Here is a 22,102-nt window from a genome sequence, read left to right on the forward strand (position 1 = left end):
GAATGAATGAGTTTAGAGTGCTAGAAATTCCAACTGGGTCATCCTACTTCAGAAGCTAAGCTAGAAATCCTCACCTTCTTAATTTCTATTCTATATTAAAAATCTTATAATTATAAATAAAATACATAATGTCTAGCATTTGACTTAAAATTCTCTGGAACAGGGAGGATACAGAGAAGTGGAGTCTAGCATTTGACTTAAAATTCTCTGGAACAGGGAGGATACAGAGAAGTGGAGATTATGGATGAAACAGATTAACAGTATGTTGATAAGTATTGATGTCAGATGATATTAACTTGGTTCATTATACTGTTTTAATAAAAAAAATTTCTTTAAATCCCTCTCAAAATGTCTATTTTCCACACCTTTAATCTTTTCTTTTCTGTGCATAATATGTTCAGAAAAAAGGTGTGGTAAGTACTTCTCCTAAAGAGTGACCATTTTTTTTCCCAGTACTATCATCTTCAAATTGTAAAATTAAGTGTGCCAGAGAATGAATTATTCAATTCCCTAAGACAGTACTACTGACAAAACAATTTGAGCCTAAACAATTTGAATTTCATAAATTAAAACTTACAAATTTAAGGGGGATTTTGTGGCTTTATAAACATTCAATCTTTTTAATGTTTTCAATTTTGTGCTTTAAAAATACACCATTTTTTTATTATGCACAACTACTTACAGATCTGGGTCTATTTAACAATTTTAAACTTTAACAGATTTTAAGGCAATCATATCACAATTACTAGGAATGTCAAATAATATATGTGTGCACGCTTGCACATGTGCTCTCCCTTTCCTTCTCTCAATACACACGCACACACACACACACACACACCTACCCACATGAACAAGAATACTGGTCATTTTACTTATTTCTTCTCTGAGCAGCAGAAATACCTATGAAAAAGTCTGACAAATTCTAGTATTGGTGTACAAGACAGACGAAAAAGCTTTAAAATACCTAATTACCATTTTAAACTGGATTTTTATGTTATTTCCAATAACAGAAGCATTATTTTTATTTAAAAAAATTTAGAAGAATTATTTTTAAAAAAGAAACATGGAATGCCATAAGAGACTCTTAACTACAGAGAACAAACTGAGGGTTGCTGGTGGGGTGGTGGATGGTGGGATAGGCTAAATGGGCAAGGGGCATTAAGGACACTTGTTGGGATGAACACTGGGTGTCGTATGTAAGTGATGACTCACTAAATTCTACTCCTGAAATCATTATTACACTATATGTTAACCTGGATTTAAATAAAATTTAAAACTTAAAAAAATGTAGTGTAATTGCATGTATAGGTTCATGGTATGAAAAATGCAGGACTGCTTTTGCATTGCTCTGCCAAAATCATTACCGTATTTTCTGGGAATAGGCATGAATGAAGTAATGATAGCCTTGAGTATTTTCTTTCTTCTGCTACAGTTCTCATAGGTATTGAGGGAATTGTTACTGATGCTCTTGAGGCAGAGGAAAATACATAAGGAGGCTTAAGTTGCAGGTGCAATAATGGAAGTCCGAAGGAATTCTGAGGCGATATTTCAAGGAACCCTGGCTTAATATCAAGTAGTTTTTCTGGTTTTATAAATACTGTAGAGCCTTGTTGAGGTGTCATGCTTTCATGTCCAACACAATGATCCACATTCACAGGCTTAGAGGTTTCCGTAATTATAGTTTCTGCCCATTTCTTCTGCTCCACTGCTTTTTTTATGGCTTCAGTATTATACTGGCTCAAATTCAGATGGGACACTGAAGTCGTGTGCATTGCTTTCTGTAGCAAAGGAGGCTGGAAGGAATCAGATAATCCCCAAGCCTCTCTTGGCTGTGGTGGGGGCCTAAAAGGAACTTGCAGGGCTCTTCCTGTATGGAAAGAAAGGGGCTTAAATTCATGCTTAGGCTGAAACTGAAGCAAAGGAAAACCATCACTAGGTCTGAAAGTTTTTGAGGCTGGGATAAGTCTTGGTGTCTTCAGAATGGCAGAAGATGGGGACAAAAGGTGGAGGGCAGTATTTCCAGCAGGAGCTGAAGACAGTGCAGGAGTTGGTAAGCTCTGAGATGCTGGAGTTAATCCTGTATTCTGAGGTGGGCCTTCTGATGGACATAAAGGAACACTCCCATGTGATACATTCTGGAAGAGAAAAAAAGCTAACATGTAAGTTTAGAATATACTACAAATGTCTTATTTTGTTAATGATGTTCTATGTGTTTTGAAGGGGGTAGAATACAGTAACTGCTAAAAAGTTATTTGCTCAAATAACAAAAAGCCAACAACTGAACTACTAGAACAATTTTTAATGGTATTTTTAAATGCGTTACCTGTACATTCCCATTACTATTTTGATCAGCCTGCACAATTCCTTTATGGCAGTGCAGATTCTTCTCAGCAGGCTCTCTAGTATACTCTCCCATGGATTGTGGCTTCATAAAAGATTTCTCCTTAAAATTTCTACTGGTGTCATCAACATCACTACTCCCTCTTGTGGGGTTTGATACTTGGCTTCCCACCAAATGCACAGCCTGAGACTGCTGTAGAAGTTGATGTATATCCGGGAGGTTGGCAAAGGATGATCCTACTATTTGCATTAGGCTCATGAAGTTGATCTGTTGCAGCTAAAACAAAATAAAATTTAAACATTTTAAAATATAGTGAAAAGAATCTAAAGAAACAACAATAATCATCTGAGTATTCCACATCAGTCATACTTTTAATGTTTATTTATTTATTTATTTAACTTTATTTTTGAGAGATAGAAAGAGACAGAGTATGAGCGAGGGAGGGGTAGACAGAGAGGGAGACACAGAATCTGAAGCAGGTTCCAGGCTCTGAGCTGTCAGCACAGAGCCTGACATGGGGCTCAAACTCACAGAGCTGTGAGATCATATCCTGAACCAAAGTTGGCTGCTTAACTGACTGAGCCACCCAGGCACCCCCACAACAGTCATACTTTTGTCTTAATATCTGTCAGACCCATGAATGCTGCGCAGGAAGCAAAACTGAGAGAGATTTTTTTAAAAAGGAAAAAAAGAATCGCTCCCTGTTTTCAAGGAGCTGTCAACTGGAAATATGAACCCAGAATGAGACTTGGGACTATATATAAAGCAATTTAAATAAACAACCCAGGAATAATAAAGGAGTGATCAGATGGTATAGAATGAGGATAATTAAAGAAGTCCTAAAATGGGTGTGTTGTGATCAGCTTTTCAGGAGGAAAAAAGGCAAGGATTAGCAAACAGGTGAAGAATGAGGAATTCCCACGGAAAGCCTGACTAGGTGAAAGACAAAGGCATGCACCAGTAGTTGATAAACTCTGCTGCACATTAGAATCACCTGAGAAGCATTTAAAAATCTCCATGGTCAAACGATGCTCAGCATCCTTCCTCATCAGGGAAATACAAATCAAAACCACACTGAGATACCACCTCACGCCAGTCAGAGTAGCTAAAATGAGCAAATCAGAGAACGCGAGATGCTGGCGAGGATGTGGAGAAACGGGCACCCTCCTACACTGTTGGTGGGGATGTAAACTGGTGGAGCCCCTCTGGAAAACAGCGTGGAGGTTCCTCAAAAAATTAACAATAGAACTCCCCTATGACCCAACAATAGCACTGCTAGGAATTTACCCAAGGGATATAGGAGTGCTGATGCATAGGAGCACATGTACCTCAATGTTCATAGCAGCACTCTCCACAATAGCCAAAACATGGAAAGAGCCTAAGTGTCCATCAACGGACGAATGGATCAAGATGTGGTGGTTTATCTATACGATGGAATACTACACGGCAATGAGGAAGAATGAAATCTGGCCATGTGTAGCAACATGGATGGACCTTGAGGGTGTTATGCTGAGCGAAATAAGTCAGGCAGAGAAGGACAGATATCACATGTTTGCACATAGAGGGGGATTAGGAGGAATTTAACGGAGGACCGGAGGACCTTGGGGGAGAAGACGGGGGGGAATAGTGGGGGAGAGGGGGAGACAAAAACCATGAGAGACTCTTGAATGCTGGGAACAAGCTGAGGACTGATGGGTGTGGGGGAGGAGGGGGAAGATGGGCATGGAGGAAGGCACTAGTGGGGACGAGCACTGGGTGTTGTATGGAAACCAACTTGACAATAAACTATTTGTAAAAAAAAAAAAAAAAAAAAGGGAGGAAAATAAAAATAAATAAATAAATAAAATAAAAATCTCCATGCCCAGGCCATACCACACAACAATAAAATCAGATTATCTGGGGATGGAAGCCAGGATTAGTATTTTTTAAGATACAAGGTGATTTCAGGATGCAGAAAAGCCTGGGAACCAATAACATAAACACTGGCTTAGATGGCACAGGAAATTAATAGCAGCTATAATGAGGACAGTTGAATGAGTTAGTTCTCAAACTTTAGCATGATTCAGAATCACCTAGAAGACTTGTTAAAGCACTCTTTGCTGAGCCCCATCCCCAGAGTTTGATTTCAACAGGTCTGGAATGGGGGCCTAAGAATTTGTATTTCTAACATCTAAGTGATGCTGATGCTACTGATCCAAGGACCACACTTGAGAACCACTGGACTTCTGAGAGAGTATAATGGAAAAAAAGAGACAGTAAAAGCTGGTTGTGAGTGTTTTAAGCTCAACAGAAGAATTTCACTTGAAACACACCAATAAGGAAACACCACAGGTTAAAAAATATAAGTTCCCTCCAATTATTAAAAAAAAAAAAAAATACAAGGAGTGCTTGCTTAGGTGGATTAGTCAGTTAAGTGGCCAAGTCTTGATTTTGGCTTAGGTCATGATCTTGTAGTTCATGAGTCTGAGCTCCATGTCAGGCTCTGTACTAAGAGAATGGAGCCTGCTTGGGATTCTCTCTCCCTTGCTCTCTGCCCCTCCCTCATTTACAGGTGTGTGTGCTCTCTCTCAAAATAAATAAGTAAATAGGAGCGCCTGGGTGGCTCAGTTGGTTAAGCATCCAACTTCGGCTCAGGTCATGATCTCATGGTTTGTGGGTTCAAGCCCCACATCAGGCTCTGTGCTGACAGCTAGCTCAGAGACTGGAGCCTGTTTCAGATTCTGTGTCTCCCTCTCTCTCTGACCCTCCCCTGCTCACACTGTCTCTCTCAGAGATAAATAAAACATTAAAAAATTTTTTCAATAAAAAAATAAACATTAAAAAATCATTCATCATCCTATCCTCAAAGATAACCAGGATTGAGATTTTCAGTGTTATTTCCTTTTACTCTCTGTATTTTTAAAATTAGACTGATTTTTATATTAGACAAAATGGTAACTGAAATTTGCTGAACCTTTTAACACAGGAAAATAATATATTAAAAAACAGCATCTGAAAAAGAATGTCTTAGAAAATACGTTTTAAGACAATGGAAGTATGAAATTCTAAGAGTCCAGGCTGGCTACAGCTATAGAAATAGCAAGTGACTGTACTGACATACAGTGTGGGCAATGGAATCAAGAGGGCACAGAAGAACACTCGATGTAGGTAGTGGGAAAAAAAGGCAAAGATATCTAAGACAGTGATTCTTAATCCTTTGTGTGCTTCAGAACTATTTAGAGGATTTGTTAAATATACAGGGCAGCTACCAGCAAAGTCCCTTGGCAATCTAAAAAGTAAGTTTGGGAAATGCTTCTAAAATTTTAAGCTGGTAGAATAGTTAATGCTACTAAATGAAAACAGAAAACAAGGGACTGGGAAAAATCAGAACAAAGTCAGTTTCAGTAAGTTTCATGAGATAATTGGGATATTCTGAAAAACTATTCTCACCAGGGCCTTTAGTTCAAAATAAAAATTAGTGCCAAGCATCATTATAAAAATGGTATATCACATAAAATGATATGGAAATAAATGTAGAATACATGAATGGAGGATTACATTTGAGGGAAATTAATAGTTAAGGAATAAAATAGAAAAAAATAATTTACAATTGCTGGTAGAAAAAAGAACAATCAATTGAGAAAAAGATGACAAAAGTCAAAATGAACTGTATTTTTAAAAAATTTATTTATTTTGAGAGAGAGAGAGTACACACATGTGCACGAGCTGAGGAGGGAGGGAGGGACAGAGAGAGAGGGAGAGAGGATCCCAAGCAGGTTCCACACCATCAGCGCAGAGCCCAACTCAGGGCCCCATCCCATGAGCCATGAGATCATAACTTGAGCTGAGATCAAGAGTCGGATACTTAACCAACTGAGCCACCCAGGCTCCCCAAGTGAACAGTACTTTAAAATGCAGCTGACAATTTCAAACCAAGCCAAAATTCAGTTTGAAGATAAGAAATATGAGGTCAATGACTCTATTAGGCATAAACTTTGGAATCTCTGAGCTGGAGTCTACTGGTCTGGTTTAATAATCACCCACCTCACTTCTGGGAGCAGCTCTCAATCCCGGAGCTCAGAAATAATAAGTCACTGTGAGAAGTAGGTGGCTCAGCCTGGTCTCATGGCCCTTGAGTCAGGAACCTCTGAATAGCCAATGAAGAGTGTCCAAAGCAGAGAAACCGTGCAACTTAATTTCAACTTGCCCATTTCTAAAAGTTTGTTCATATTTCAAATCCTTACACACATATCACATGTATTAGTTTACTTATATGGATATGTGCTTACCTGAACTAATTTAAACATTTCATCTTGGAGCATCTGCCTAACAGAATCTGAAGAATCTGGTAATTGAGCCCTGGGTTCATTTCTCTGGGTCTGCTGTGGTGTTGGCACAGTTGTTTGTGAAGACACACTGACTCCATTTGATATGAAAGGTGGAACTGAGGAAGATGTATCTGTAAATGCAGAGATCTGTGCACTATGTGGAAGCATATAAATAAAAAACACAATCAAGAAAAAACAAATTAGTTGTCTACAATCTGAATATTTTGATCACCTTTTTCTTCTACTTTAAAGGCTTCCTGGAAGTTTTCAGGAAATTTAAACCCTAGAACCTATTGCTCTGTACTCTCCAGCCACCAGACACATTTGTCATCAGCAATTACTCGTGTGAATGCTGTTTCATTAAGGGAGACATAACGTCTAGTCAGCCATGGTCCCCTCCCTATGTTGTTACAACCCAGGAAAGTTCACACATTGATTAGATACCTGGTCCATGCATGCATCTGAGTTTGAGACCTGTCAATTATTCTTATTTAGCTATAAGAGAAATATTTTTAATTACTAAATTTAATGATCCAGAATGGAGTTAAGAAAACTAGAGTAAGTATGGGTTAAAAAAACTATTCTAAGATGAGTAGAGCAAACTCCTGCTGATCATCATTAAATGTGAAACAACAGTATTATGAATATTTCATTTCCAAACAAATCTCAAAGTTTGTATTTATAGTTAAACGATAACAAAAAATGCTTATTTAGGAATAAAAGTTAAAGATGAAAATAAAGTTTTATTTTTTCTAAAATAACATGATTGGGGATGGATTCCTTAAATACAGCAGGTACTCAAATGTTTTCTAAGCAAATTGATTTAATAAACAAAAGCATCAGTCCTTATTATATCTAAATAAATTGACCATTTCTCTAAAAAGAAAAGAACATATTAAGTTGCATTTAGATTATCTGGGTTTACATTCATTTCTTTTCAGCAATATTTGTCTTTTATTAAGAATCTAACACTAATAAGCTCAATAACAAAACTTTACTTGGCAAATTCATGAAAAACAGGCATTACGACTGACTTATTTTAAGACCTCACTGGCGTTTGTTTCCAAAAAGTAGCAAAGAGATAAAGTCTAATAACAGAAGTTTTCTAAAGTAAGGCTATGCTATCTTACCCCATTCAGCAAGATTTCTAAGCACTAAACACACTGCAGTCTCGATAAAATAAGTTTAAAAGACAGAACTGGATGAATCTGTTCTGAGAGAATTAAAAGCATTTCATACACTATTAGAAATCCATTAAAGGATGAAAATAGGCAACTTTAATATATCCACTACATCTAACCTTTCAACAACAAGGGGGGTAGGGGCACCAACCCCCGTGCAGTTGAAAATCCATGTATAACCGGACTCCTCAGAAATGTAACTACTAATAGCCTACTCTTGACCAGAAACCCTGCCAATTACATAAACAGTCAATTAACACATATTTTGTATGTTATATGTATTGCCTACTGTATTCTTACAATAAAGTAAGCTAGAGAAAAGATAATGCTATTAAGAAAATCATAAGGAAAATAAATTTATAGTACTGTACTGTATTTACCAAAAAAATTTTGTGTGTAAAGGAACCTGAGTGACTCAAACCTGTATTGTCCAAGGGTCAACTGTACCTATTTTTTTTTTTTTCAGAAAAGACTGTTCTAGAATAGTTCCTGTATACCTCTGAAACACAACTGTTAGAGGAAAATCTTTCAATAATAAACTTAAAGGTGTCAGAAATGTGTACCTATATTCCTCTTTCAATGCTTCATGTTGCTTTCATTTTACTCAGTTTTTAGTTAAAACATTAATTATTTTTTTAAATTTTTTTTAATGTTTATTTCCAGAAGAGAGAGAGAGAGAGACAGCGTGAGCAGGGGAGGGTCAGAGAGAGAGGGAGTCACAGACTCTGAAATAGGCTCCAGGCTCTGAGCTGGCAGTCAGCACAGAGCCCGACGCGGGGCTCGAACCCACGAACCGCGAGATCATGACCTAAGCGAAAGTCGGACGCTTAACCGACTAAGCCACCCAGGTGCCCCAACATTAAGTAATTATTAAAAAATAGCACAGTAGGCATTGTTTTTTTCTCTTATCTACTTGTAAAACATGATTATATTAAAAGGGTACAGTATACAAAAATCCTTACCTAGAAATTTCTGAACTTGTATCTACACAAAATGAATAAGTAACGCTGTGTTCAGGATTTGAAAAGGCTTCGATCATACTATAATTAAGATTAATAACTGATTAGGAAGATTAGACTCCTAAAAGATTAGGAAATTCTGTACATTTTGTAAGGTACAGCTGATCTAATGATCAGTCATCTAAGAGTCTAAACATTCTCTAACCCTCTGTAATGCTTAGCTCATAATCACAGTCTGTTTATATTTGTCTCCATAGCAATTAGTAACAGATTCAAATAAAAGAATATGCCAGGATGGCTGAACATATAACTTGAATACTGTTGACTGCCCAGAAGAAATAAAAGAATCTAAAATGAGGAGAAATGAGGTTACCTGGGACCTCCAATCCTATCCCTGGCAGAGGCATACATTTTGCTCAGGCACACTCCTGAGCCCCTAATACATTTGAAACTGTAAAGACTAGTTTTTTATGGATAGAAATATCTATATTACTTGTAAAGGCACATCACATTTAATATATTTTTTTTGGCCAACTCTCCACAGAAATAAACAAACTTCGAATATTGAGAAGAAAAAGAAAAACTAATCATGTTGCCTTTCTTATCAAAAGTAGTTCTAAAATTTTAAAACTTCAAAAATTCTAAAAATTAAGAAATCATGTCCCACCTGCAACAGATAAAAAAAAAAAATGCCTTCAGCTCTCCTTGAAGCAATAATATGCTTCATAGCCCTATAGTGTGAGGTCATCACACCACAGCAGTGAACAATTACACACATATTGTGATTCATAATGGTTCTTCATGTGACCCAACAAAAATGGAATCAGAATGACAAGCAGCTGAATAAATTCTGGTCTATTTATAGCTATATTTTACTTTGATAAAGCTGATCGTGATGGGAGAACAAAAGGTATTTTAGGTATCATTTATTTCACACTATCAAGATTTAGAAGTCTGTAACATCTACTGAGGATCATAATTTACTATTACTATAAAGTTAAATTTTACTAGGAATACAGTATCACCATAAATATATATTGCAAATTGTGAGAAAAATAACCTCTTCATCAAATGAATCCCAGATGAATCCTTAAGAGCAATGAGCCTCTTTTACTTAGGTAAACGAGACAGTAATAATCACTTCCTTACTTTCTTCCCTCTTACCCTTTCTGTTCAGTTGGTTTTTTCTCCATACATGTCTCCAATGGTTCTTCCCTTGGACACTGAACCTCTCCTCTGGAATGCTGTTAAAATTAATAGTACCCAAAGAGAAAAGGGGTTAAATAAATAGGTATTACTGTCTTAGGTGTCTGGAGTTTCACATTAGCCACTTGGCCTGGGGTAACAACAGTCTAAAAGCAAGTGAGAAATCAAACATTAAAATGAACCCCCCAGTGCTACTCTGATGAGATTTTTACCCATGTGAATTACCTTCAGTCCATCACCCTGAGCCACTGAGCACAGTAAAGTACAAAGACCAAATAATATCAGTGGAAATTATTTATACTACATTTACAAATACACTGTAAATTATATATACCCATCAGTACATGATTAATAAGTACATTCAGAAAACTAAGCATTTTTAAAAGAATTTTTTCAATAATTAGAAATGTCTGTGTTCCACCCAGAAATGCAGTGCACCGAGTTTTGAGAAAACAAAGAATATATAAAAGTGATATATGTGCAAAGACTGCATACTACAGCTGAATTGTACATATTGAATATACAACACTTCCATTATTCTTGATTAATTTGCTAAGCAGTTTATGAAATGAAATTTTCTTTTTTTTTAACTTTTATTATTATTATTATTTTTTTTTACAAATAGTTTATTGTCAGGTTGGTTTCCATATAACACCCAGTGCTCATCCCCACAAGTGCCCTCCTCCATGCCCATCTCCCTCCCCCACATCAGTCCTCAGTTTGCTCTCAGCATTCAAGGGGAAATAGTGGGGGGGAGAGAGAGAGGCAAACTATGAAATAAAATTTTCATTGCCTGAAATTATTAGATGTCTTATGAATGACAGGATATCAGTGAAAGAAAAATGCTACATGGCCTGGTGATTCTCTACAACCCACAGTGTACTTTTAAAAAGATAGTAGCCTTGATTGGATCTATTAAATAAAAACATGTAAGTATAATTTAAATAACATTATCCACTATTTATTGACTTACTTCTTCTAAATGCTGCGGTAAAGTCTGCATGTAAATGGCAGTATGGGAACTTTTAAGATTTCCAACAGGCTCTTTGGTACCTTCTATAGGAAAATGAGGAGGAAGAGAAAAGTAACCATTTGAAAAAAATCGGTTTACTTTTTAGAAGGTTCAGAAATATTACAGGTAACAAATATAATGGCAGAAATATTTTCTATCCTCCTTATAAAATGTTCTTTAAAAACACCTGGAGACAACCTCTCTTCAAGCGAAATCCCAGATAAGAAACTCTGAGAGTTTCTGTTTTAACAAAGACTGCCAAGGAAAGGCTCACAGAATTGGTTCACAAAATGAAGAGGCCCATGAAAATTACATAAGCAAGGCAAAAGGCCCAAGAATTGTAAATTCGGGTTTTGAGTTAATGTGTTCAGCATTACTTTCAACTTTTGGTTTTAAGCTATTATAAACATATTAATTTAGATAAAAGACTAAATAAGTTGTCTCAGATAATCATTCACCAATGTCAAATTAATAAAGCCAAATAAAAAGATTACTCAAATGAACTGACCTTCATGGTCTGATAGATGTATTTCCATTTCCTCTTGGTCAAATGTTTCTACTTCTAAAAGATCCTCATCAATATCTATAAGTTCTTTTTCAGTATCATCAGTAATAGAAGTAATCTCATCTTTGGTCTCCTTTGTTTCAGGATTGGATGCTTCAGTTGGTATTCCACTGACAAAAATAAAGCAGCTAGAATTATAATTCATTCTTATAAACAAAAAGCGGTTTCAATTGATCCAGTTTACTGAAAAGGAACATTAGTTTCATATTTATAGTTTTTTGTTTTTTAACCATGTCTGGTACATAGTAGAAGCTCAGTAAAAGTTGTTCAATGAATGACTAAACATCCCTGTTTTTATTTTCTCAAATAATTGGAATAATTCCAACTTATCTACACTTGCCATTCTCACAAAGGAATCTTCCTGCTTTAAAGGTGCATCATTGTTATTCAGAGATATATTGCTTCATATGTAAAAATGGATGAAATGATTTATTTAGCTTCCTCTGACACAGGAAATCAATTAATGAAGTAAGAGTCACGCGCAGGATGAGAATTAGCTCCTCTCTTAGAAGTTAGAAGCTAGGCCAACAGGGAATAACACATTTTGCAATGAATTGTTAAAAGCACTTCAGAAAAGGGGCACCTGGATGGCTGAGTCAGTTGAGCATCTGAGTCTGGCTCAGATCAGATTCTTGCTGTTTGTGAGTTTGAGCCCCACGTCAGGCTCTGTGCTGACAGCTCAGAGCCTGGAGCCTGCTTCAGATTCTGTGTCTCCCCACTCTCTGCCCTTCGCATGCTCATGCTCTGTCTCCCTCTGTCTTTCAATAATAAATAAATGTAAAAAAAAATTAAATTTAAAAAAACACTTCAGAAAGTACTCACTGCTTCCTTCTCACTGCTTCCTTCTCTATGGTTCAAAAAAAATGCTCATTCCTTAACCTTTCAAGGGTTCAATTCTTCTCTTTAAGCCCAAACACCATCAAACAGGTATCATCCACTGAAAAGGAATGTATAATCCAAAACTTACTTCAACATACTCTGACGAGATCTGTTTTGATCACTTCTTTCCTCAGTCCCACCATGAGTGGATACCGCAGCAGAACAGCCAGCATCTGTTTTGAAATCACTCTCAATGTTGGGTCCACTCTGAGACCGAGTGTAATGATTCTCTAGCACCTAAAAACAAACCATAATTTACAGTACTTAGTATTCACTACTGAATCCCATACTTTTCATTATATTTTTAGGTTATTAATATTTTCTACAGACCTTCTCTTGATTAAATCTCTCATTCATTTATCAAGTATTTACTGCATTTCTACAACTCAATATTTGATGTGGAGGCATTGATAAAATCTTTACCTGGAAAAAACAAACCTAAGTATCTAAATAGTATTCAAAATCAGCCTTACACATTTGTAAGATATGTTTTCAATGTTTTCAAGTCACAAAACAACAACATTAAAAGTGTAAAGTTGCTATGGCGCCTTGATGGCTCAGTTGGTCAAGCATCCCACTTGTGTTCATGTCATGATCTCATGGTTCATGAGTTCAAGCCCTGCACTGGGCTCTCTGCTGTCGGGACAGAGCCTCCTTCAGGTCCTCAGTCTTCCTCTCTCTGTCCCTCCCTTACTCATTCTCTCTCTCTCAAAAGAAATAAACTTTTAAAAAAAATTTTAAGACAATAACTGTAAAGTTGCTTTCACTTAATTCTCTTTGCTATAAGAAGGGTAATTAGTAATTATTCCAAAAGACACAATGGGTAAAAATATATAGGATGTATCTCTTTTAAGTCTCTTATTTATTTATTTTAAAATAATGTTTCTAATGTTTGTTTATTTTTGAGAGAGAGACAGAGTGAGTGGGGTTGGGACAGAGAAAGAGGGAGACACAGTATCCGAAGCAGGCTCCAGGCTCTGAGCTGTTAGCACAGAGCCCGACGCAGGGCTCAAACCCCCGAACTGCGAGATCATGACCTGAGCAGAAGTCGGACATTTAACTGACTGAGCCATCAGGCCTGAGCCACCCAGGCGCCCTTTAAGTCTCTTATTTAGAAATCTGGGTATGCATCACCTAGAAACACAAATTTCAGTGACAACAAACATCACAGTATGTTAAATAAGGTACCTTAGGATAACACTGATCTCAAAAAAATGAAAAAAATTTCTCACAAAAACAAAACACACACACACACACACACACACACACCCTGAAACCTACAATATACTATTTTATTTGTGTTTTTGTTTTTATTTAAATTCTAGTTAGTTAACATATAGAGTAATATTGGCTTCAGGAGTAGAATTTAATGATTCTTCAGTTACATCTAACACCCAGTGCTCATCACAAGTACCCTCCATAATACCTCAGAATAAACTATTTTAGAATAAAGGCACTTTATTATTTTTAAATTTATTTATTTGTTTATTTATTTATAAGTAATCTCTATTCCCAACATGGGGCTTAAATTCAAGAACCTGAGATCAAGAGTCACATGCTCTACCACTGAGCCAGCCAGGCATCCCAGAGTGAAGACACTTTAAAATAGAATATAGGTGGGGCGCCCGGGTGGCTTAGTCGGTTAAGCTCCGACTTTCGCTCAGGTCATGATCGTGCAGTTCGTGGGTTCGAGCCCCGCGTCGGGCTCTGTGCTGACTGCCAGCTCAGAGCCTGGAGCCTGTTTCAGTCTGTGACTCCCTCTCACTCTGACCCTCCCTTGCTCACGCTGTCTCTCTCTCTCTCTCTCTCCTAGAAATAAATAAAACATTAAAAAAATTTTTTTAAATAAAATAAAATAGAATATAGGAAAGACAGGAAAGGCTGAGACGCAGGAGCGAACTGCCAACATAACAATAACTACAATAATCTGTTAATAGATGCACAGTGTAAAAAGATGTAAAATTTGACATCAGAAATAAAAATGTAGGAGGGAAAGTAGTGTAAAAATGCACAGCTTTTGTATGCATCAAAAGTTAAGTTGTTATTGGGGTACCTGGGTGGCTCAGTCAGTAAACCGACTCAAGTTCTCAAACAACCTAACTTTATACCTGAAGAAACTAGAAAAAAGAAGAACTAAGTCCAAAGTTAGTAAAAGAAATGAAATAAAGGTCAGAGCAGAAGTAAGTGAAATATAGACTAAGAAGACAAGGGAAAAGATAAAAGAAACTAAGAGCTGGATTTTGTAAAAAATAAACAAAATACTCAAGCCTTTAGCCAGACTCAAGAAAGAAAGGAAAGAAAGAAAGAAAGAAAGAAAAGAAAAAAAAAGAAAAGAAAAGGAAAGGAAAGAAAAAGAAAAAGAAAAAGAAAAAGAAAAAAAGAAAAAAGAGAGGACTTAAATTTAGAAATGAAAGAGGAGACACTACAAGCAGATAGTACACAAATACTAAGAGACCACTATGGGCAATTATAGGCCAACAAATCAGACAGCCTGTAAGAATCAGATAAATTCCTAGAAACACACAATCTACTAAGACTAACTCATGAAAAACAGAAAATGTGAACAGACCAATAATGAGTATAAACATTGAATCAGTAATCACAACCTTCCAACAGAAAAAGCCCCAGAACCAGATGGCTTCACTGGCAAATTCTACCCAACATTTAAAGAATTAATGCCAATCTTTCTCAAACTCTTGTAATAAACTGTAGAGAGAAAAAACACTTCCAAATTCATTTTACATGGCCAGTATCAGCCTTATATCAAAGCCAGACAAGGACACTACAAGAAAAGTATAGGCCACTATCTCCAATGAACAACAGAAGCAAAAATACTCAACAAAATATCAGCAAACTGAATTCAACGGTATATTAAAAGGATCACACACCGTGATCAAGTGGGATTTATTCCAGGAACATAAAGATGGTTCAACATCTGCAAATCAGTCAATTTGATACACCTCATTCACAAAATGAAAGATTAAAATCATATGATAATCTCAATATATGTGGAAAAGGCATTTGACAAAAATCAGCATCCACTCATGATAAAAACAAAAAAAAACCCTCTCAACAAACTGTAAAACAAAAATGTACCTGAACATTCTAAAGAAATATATGAGAAGCCTACAATAAATATCACATTCAAAAGCAAAAAGCAAACAAAAAAACCCACAACCCCATAAATAAACAAACCAACCAACCTGAAAGCTTCTCCTCTAAGACAAGGATGCCCAATCTCACCACTTTTATTCAACATAGTACAGGAAATCCTAGCCAGAACAAGCAATTAGGCAAGAAAAAAAAGGCATCCAAAACAGAAAGGAATAAACAAATCTTCCTAAGCAAAAATCCTGGGGCAACTGGGTGGCTCAGTCAGTTGAGCATCCAACTCTTGAATTTGGCTAAGGTCATGATCTCATGGTTTGTAGGTTCAAGCCCCCATCAGGCTCCACACTAAGCCTGCTTGAGAATCTTTCTCTGTCCCTCCCCTGCCTGTTCTCTCTCTCAATAAAGAAATAAACTTAAAAAAAAAAAAAAGTGAAAATCCTAAAACCCCACTTAAAAAAAGGTTACAATAAATGAATTGCAGGATATAAAATCAATATATGAAAATCAGTTGTATTTGGATACACAAACAATGAATTATCAGAAAGAAAACTTAAACAAATCTCATTTATAATTGCAGCAAAAAGTAAAATATCTAAGGATAAATTTAACGAAGGAGGTGAAAAACCTATATGCTAAAAACAGGAAGACACTGATGAAAGAAACTGAAGACAACATAAATAAATGGAAAAATACTTTGTGTTCACAAATTACAAGAATTAACATTGTGAAGATGTCCATACTACCCAAAGCAATCTAGAGATTCAGTGCAATCCCTATCAAAACTCCAATGGTGTATCACACACACAAAAAACCCCACACAATCCTAAAATTAGTATGGAACCACAAAAAAAAAAAAAAAAAGAAATCTTAAGAAAGAAAAACAAAGCTGGAGGCATCATGCTTCCTGATTTCACACTATATTACAAAAATCAAACAGTATAGTATTAGCATAAAAATAGACATATGTATTGATGGAACAGAATAGAGAACCCAGAAATAAAGACTCCTGCACATATGGCCAATTAATTTGACAAAGGAGCTAAAAATATTCAATGGGGGAAGGATAGTGTCTTCAGAAAATAGTGCTGGGAAGAATGGATAGCTACATGCAAAAGAATGAAACCAGACCCCTGTCTTACACCATATACAAAAATAAACTCAAAAAGAATGAAAGACCTGAATGCAAGATCTGAAACCATAAAACTCCCACAAGAAAACATAGATGGTAAGCTCTTTGAAGTTGGTTTTGACAATGATTTTTTGTTTTTTTGGATTTGATACCAAAGCAAAGACAACAAAAGCGAAAATAAACAAGTGGGACTACATCAAACTAACAAGCTTCTGCACAGCAAAGGAAACCATCAACAAAATAAAAAGGCAACCTACTGATTGGAAGAAAATATTTGCAAATCATATATCTGATCAGAGGTTAATATATAAAATATATTTTAAAAGTCATACAACTCAATAGCAAAAAAAAAAAAAAAAATCTGATCAAAAAATGGGCAGAGGATCTGGGTAAACATTTGTCCAATGTTTCCAGATGGCCTGCAGGTATATGAGAAGGTATACTCAACATCACTAATTACCAAGGAAATGCAAATCAAAACCATAATGAGATATCATCTCACACCTGGTAGGATTGCTATTATTTAAAAGACAAGAAGGGACACCTGGGTGGCTCAGTTGGTTAAGCATCCGACTTTGGCTCAGGTCATGGTCTCACAGTTCATGAGTTCGAGCCCCACATCAGGCTCTGTGCTTACAGCTCAGAGTCTGGAGACTGCTTCATATTCTGTGTCTCCTTCTCTCAATGCCCCTCCCCCACTCATGCTCTGTCTCTCTCTCTCAAAAAAGTAAATAAACATTAAAAAAATAAATAAATAAATAAATAAAAGAAACAAACGCTGGGAAGAATGTAGAGAAAAGTGAACCCTTGTACACTGCTGGTGGGTATGTAATCCAGTACAGCAGCAACGGAAAACAGTATGGAAGCTCCTCAAGAAGTTAGTATTAGAGGGGTACCTGCGTGGGTCAGTAGGTTAAGCATCCAACTTTGGCTCAGGTTATGATCTCACAGTTTATGAGTTTGAGTGCTGCACTGGGCTCTGTGCTGACAGCTCAGAGCCTGGAGTTTGCTTTGAATTCTGTGTCTGTCTCCCTCTCTCACTGCCCCAACCCCACTCACACTCTGTCTCTCTCTCTCTCTCTCTCTTAAAAATAAACATTAAAAAATTTTTTTTCTAAAGAAATTAAACTTGGAACCACCATATGGTCCTGCAAGCCCACTTTTGGGCATATGCACAAAGGAAATTAAACCATTTATTTTGAACAAGAATCTGTATTCCCATGTTCACTGCACCATTACTCACCATAGCCAAGGTATGGAAACAACCTGGGTGTCTGTCAATGGATGAATGGATCAATAAAATGTGGTGTATATATACATAATGGAATATTATTCAGTCTTTAAAAAGGAAGGAAATACTGTCATTGCATTAACAAGGATAAACCTGGAGGGCAATATACTAAGTGAAATAAGCCAGAGAAAGACGAATACTACATGATACTACTTATATGTGAAATCTAAATGTCAAACTCAGGGGTGCTGGGGTGGCTCAGTCAGTTAAGTGTCCAGCTTTGACTCAGGTCATGACCTATGGTTCGTGGATTTGAGCCCAGCATCAGGTCTGTGGTGACAGCTCAGAGCCTAGAGCCTGCTTTGGATTCTGTGTGCCTCTCTCTCTCTGCTGTCCCCACCCCCTCTCAGAAATAAACATTAAAAAATTAAAATATATATATATTTTAGGGGCACGTGGGTGGCACAGTTTGTTAAGCATCTGACTTCGGCTCAAGTCATGATCTCGCAGTTCATGAGTACAAGCCCCACACTGAGCTCTGTGCTGACAACTCAGAGTCTAGAGCCTGCTTCAGATTCTGTGTCTCCCTCTCTCTCTGATCCTCCCCTTCTCATCCTCTCTCTCTCAAAAAAATAAATAAACATTAAAAAATTTTAAACGGGTATTTAAAAGTCAAACTCAAAAACTGAATAGGAACATGGTTGCTAGGAGCTAGGAGTGGGGGAAATAGGGAGAGGTTAGTGTACAGGTATACCTGACAAGTATTGCAGGTTCAGTTCCAGACTACTCCAGTAATGTGAATACTGCAATAAAGAGAGGCAACAAAATTTTTGGCTTCCCTGTGCAGTGCATATAAAGACTATGTTTGCACTATACTGTAGCCTATTAAGTGTGCAATAGTATCATGTCTTCAAAAACAATATATATACCTTGGGGTACCTGGGTAGCTCAATCAGTTAAGCATCCAACTCTTGATTTCTGCTCAGGTCATGATGTCACAGTTTGTGAGATTGAGCCCCAATCAGGCTCAGCCCTGACAGACCAGAATCTGCTCTCTCTCCCTCTCTCTCTCCTCCTCCCCTGTTCTGATGCACATGTGCATGCTCTCTAATAAATAAACTCTTAAAAATTAAAAAAAAAACAATGTATAGGTCTTAATTATCAAATATTTTATTGCTAAAAAATGTTAACCATAATCTGAGCTTCAGGGAGTCATAATCTTTTTGCTGGTGGAGGATCTTGTCTCAATGTTGATGGCTGCTAATGATCAGAGTGGTGGTTGCTGAAAGTTGGGGTGGCTGTGGCAATTTCTTGTAAGAAGACTTCCATATTCATTGACTCTTCCTTCCACAAATGATTTCCCTTTGGCCTATGATGTGATTTGACAGCATTCTACCCACATTAGAACTTCTTTCAAAATTGAAGTCAATCCTCTCAAACACTGCTGCAGCTTTATCAACTAAATTCATGAAAAATTCTAAGTCCTTTGTCACTATTTCTTCACAGTATCTTTGCTAGGAGCAGATTCCATCTCTCAAAACCATTTTGTTGTTGTTGTTGTTCATCCCTAAGAAGCAACTCATGTGTTTTAAAGTTCTATCACGAGATTATAGCACTTCAGTCACATATTCAGATTCCACTTCTAAGTCTAGTTCTTTTGTTATTTCCACCACATCTACAGCTATTCCTCCAATAAAGTCTTGAACCCCTCAATGTCCTCCGTGAGGGTTAGAATCAACTTCTTCCCAATTCCTGTTAATATTGATATTTTTATCTCTTCCCATGAATTATGAATATTCCTAATGGCATCTAGAATGGTGAATCCTTTCCAGGAGGTTTTCAATTTACTTTGTCCAGATCCATCAGAGGAATCACTATCTATGGCAGGTTAATATTATGAAATGTAAGAGTCTCTTCAATATAAGACTTGAAAGTGGGCCGTCTTGCTTGGAAGACGTGAGTTGGAAAAGCGTTAGACGCTTGATCTCAGGGTTGTGAGTTTAAGCCCCACGTGAGGTAGAATGATTGCTTAAATAAACTTTAAAAAAAAAAAAAAAAAAGACCTGAAAGTCAAAATTACTCCTTGATCCACAGGCTGAAGAATGGATGTAGTTGTTAACAGGTATGAAAACAGTAATTTCAGAGTACATCTCCATCAGAGCTTTTGGATGACCAGGCACATTTTCAATGAGCAGTAATCTTTGGAAAGAAATCTTTTTTTCTGAGTAAGAGATCTCAACAGGGGGCTTAAAATATTCAGTAAAGCATGTTGTACACAGATGTGCTGTCACCCAGGCTTTGTTATTTCATTTATGGAGTATAAACAGAGTAGACTGGGCATAATTCCTAAGGGCCTTAGGATTTTCGGAATGGTAAATTAGCACTGGCTTCAATTTAAAGACACTGGCTGCATCAGCCCCTAATAAAAGAGTCAGTTGATCCTTTGAATCCAGGCACTGACTTCTTTTAACTATAAAGTCCTAGATGGCATCTTCTTACAATATGAGGCTGTTTTGTTTACACTGAAAATCTGTTGTCTAGTATAACCACATTCATAAATTATTTTAGCTAGATCTTCCGGATAACTTGCTAGAGCTTCCACATCAGCACTTGCTACTTTACCTTGCACTTCTATGTTCTGTAGATGGCTTCTTTCCCTAAACCTCATGAACCAAACTCTGCTTAGCTTCAAATTTTTCTTCTGCAACCTCCTTAACTCCCTCAGCCTTCATAAAATTAAAGAGAGTCAGGGCCTTGTTCTGGACTAGGCTTTGGCTTAAGGGAATGTTGTGGCTGCTCTGATCTGCCAATCCAGGCTACTAAAAGTTTCTCCATATCAGCAATAAGGCTGTTTCATGTTCTTATCATTCATGTGTTCACTGGACTAGCACTTTTAATTTCCTTTAGGAACTTTTCCTTTGGAAAAGTTGGATTCGGTTAGCTGGTACAAGAAGTCTAGCTTTTGGTGTATCTCAGCTTTCAACATATCTTCCTCACTAAGCTTAATCATTTCTAGCTTTTTTTTTTTAAGTTTATTTATTTATTTGAAGAGAGAGAAAGAGTGCATGCAAGTGGGGAAGGGGCAGAGAGAGAGGGAGAGAGAGAATCCCATACTGTTAGCACAGAGCTCAACATAGGCTTCATCTTACAAACTTCAGTAAGATCATGACCTGACCTGAAATAAAAAATCGGACACTTAACCAACTGAGCCACTCAAGTGTCCCCAAACATTTCTAGCTTTTGACTTAATGTGAGAGTCGTGGGACTCTTCCTTTCACTTGAACACTTAGAGCCACTGAGAAGGATTATTTACTGACCTAATTTCAATAATGTTGTGTCTCAGTTAGAGGCCCCAGGAGAGAGAGATGGTGGAACAGCCAGTTGGTGACAGAGTCAAAACACATATATTTATTGATAAAGTTCACTATCTAATATGGGCATGGTTTGTGGTGTCCCAAAGCCATTACCAGAGTAACATCAAAGATCACTGGTCATAAATCACCATAACAAGGACAATGAAAGAGTTTAAAATATTGCAAGAATTACCAAAATATGACACAGAGATGTGAAGTGAGCAAATGATGTTAGAAAAAGGTGCAGATAGATTTGCTCAATGCAACGTTGCCACAAATTTTCAATTTGTATAAAACACAATATCGGCAAAGTGTAATAAAACTAGGTATACCTATACAAACTTTCATTTATAAGGTAAATAAGGTCTGAGGAGCTAATGCAATATCATAGTAACTACAGATGACAACACTGTATTATAGAACTCAAATTTCCTGAGAGTAGAACTTATATGTCTCTCTCTCTCTCTCTCTCACACATACACACACACAAGTATGTGAGGTGTTGAATGTGTTAACCAGATGAGGGGAATCCTTTTACTATGCATATTAACTCATCACATTATATACTTTAAATATCTTACAATTTTGTCAATTATACCTAAATAAAGCTGAGGGGAACAAAATAGGAAAAATTAGAAACTATGGAATCCTCTAAATATTAAGAAAGCCCATTTCTCAACTACTTTGCCAAACATAAATTTGCCTTCCAAAAAATTCACCTCTGTAATTTTTTTCCAGTGCAATAACAATCACAATCATATTTACATAAAAATGTGTCTTTACAAACAGGTTAAAAGAGCAGCCTGCCAGTTGCCACTAAGTAGAGAC

The 22,102-nt window shown here is 36.7% G+C and overlaps 1 protein-coding gene across 1 annotated transcript in view; it reads right to left on the reverse strand.

Moving 5' to 3' along the window:
* The window catches only part of CPLANE1 (ciliogenesis and planar polarity effector 1), a 137,601-nt gene that overhangs the window by 58,485 nt on the left and 57,014 nt on the right, over positions 1-22,102 (reverse strand). Inside the window, exons 27-34 of the mRNA XM_039250526.1 lie at positions 12,539-12,687; positions 11,515-11,681; positions 10,968-11,050; positions 9,953-10,032; positions 8,792-8,869; positions 6,610-6,802; positions 2,324-2,617; positions 1,365-2,135 (exon numbers count right to left, since the gene is read on the reverse strand). Coding sequence (XP_039106457.1) covers positions 1,365-2,135; positions 2,324-2,617; positions 6,610-6,802; positions 8,792-8,869; positions 9,953-10,032; positions 10,968-11,050; positions 11,515-11,681; positions 12,539-12,687 — 1,815 coding nt within the window. The remainder of the gene's footprint in view (positions 1-1,364; positions 2,136-2,323; positions 2,618-6,609; positions 6,803-8,791; positions 8,870-9,952; positions 10,033-10,967; positions 11,051-11,514; positions 11,682-12,538; positions 12,688-22,102) is intronic.

Source organism: Hyaena hyaena, unplaced genomic scaffold, assembly GCF_003009895.1.
Source record: "Hyaena hyaena isolate Hyena2069 unplaced genomic scaffold, ASM300989v1 scaffold_372, whole genome shotgun sequence".
NCBI classification, from domain to species: Eukaryota; Metazoa; Chordata; class Mammalia; order Carnivora; family Hyaenidae; genus Hyaena; species Hyaena hyaena.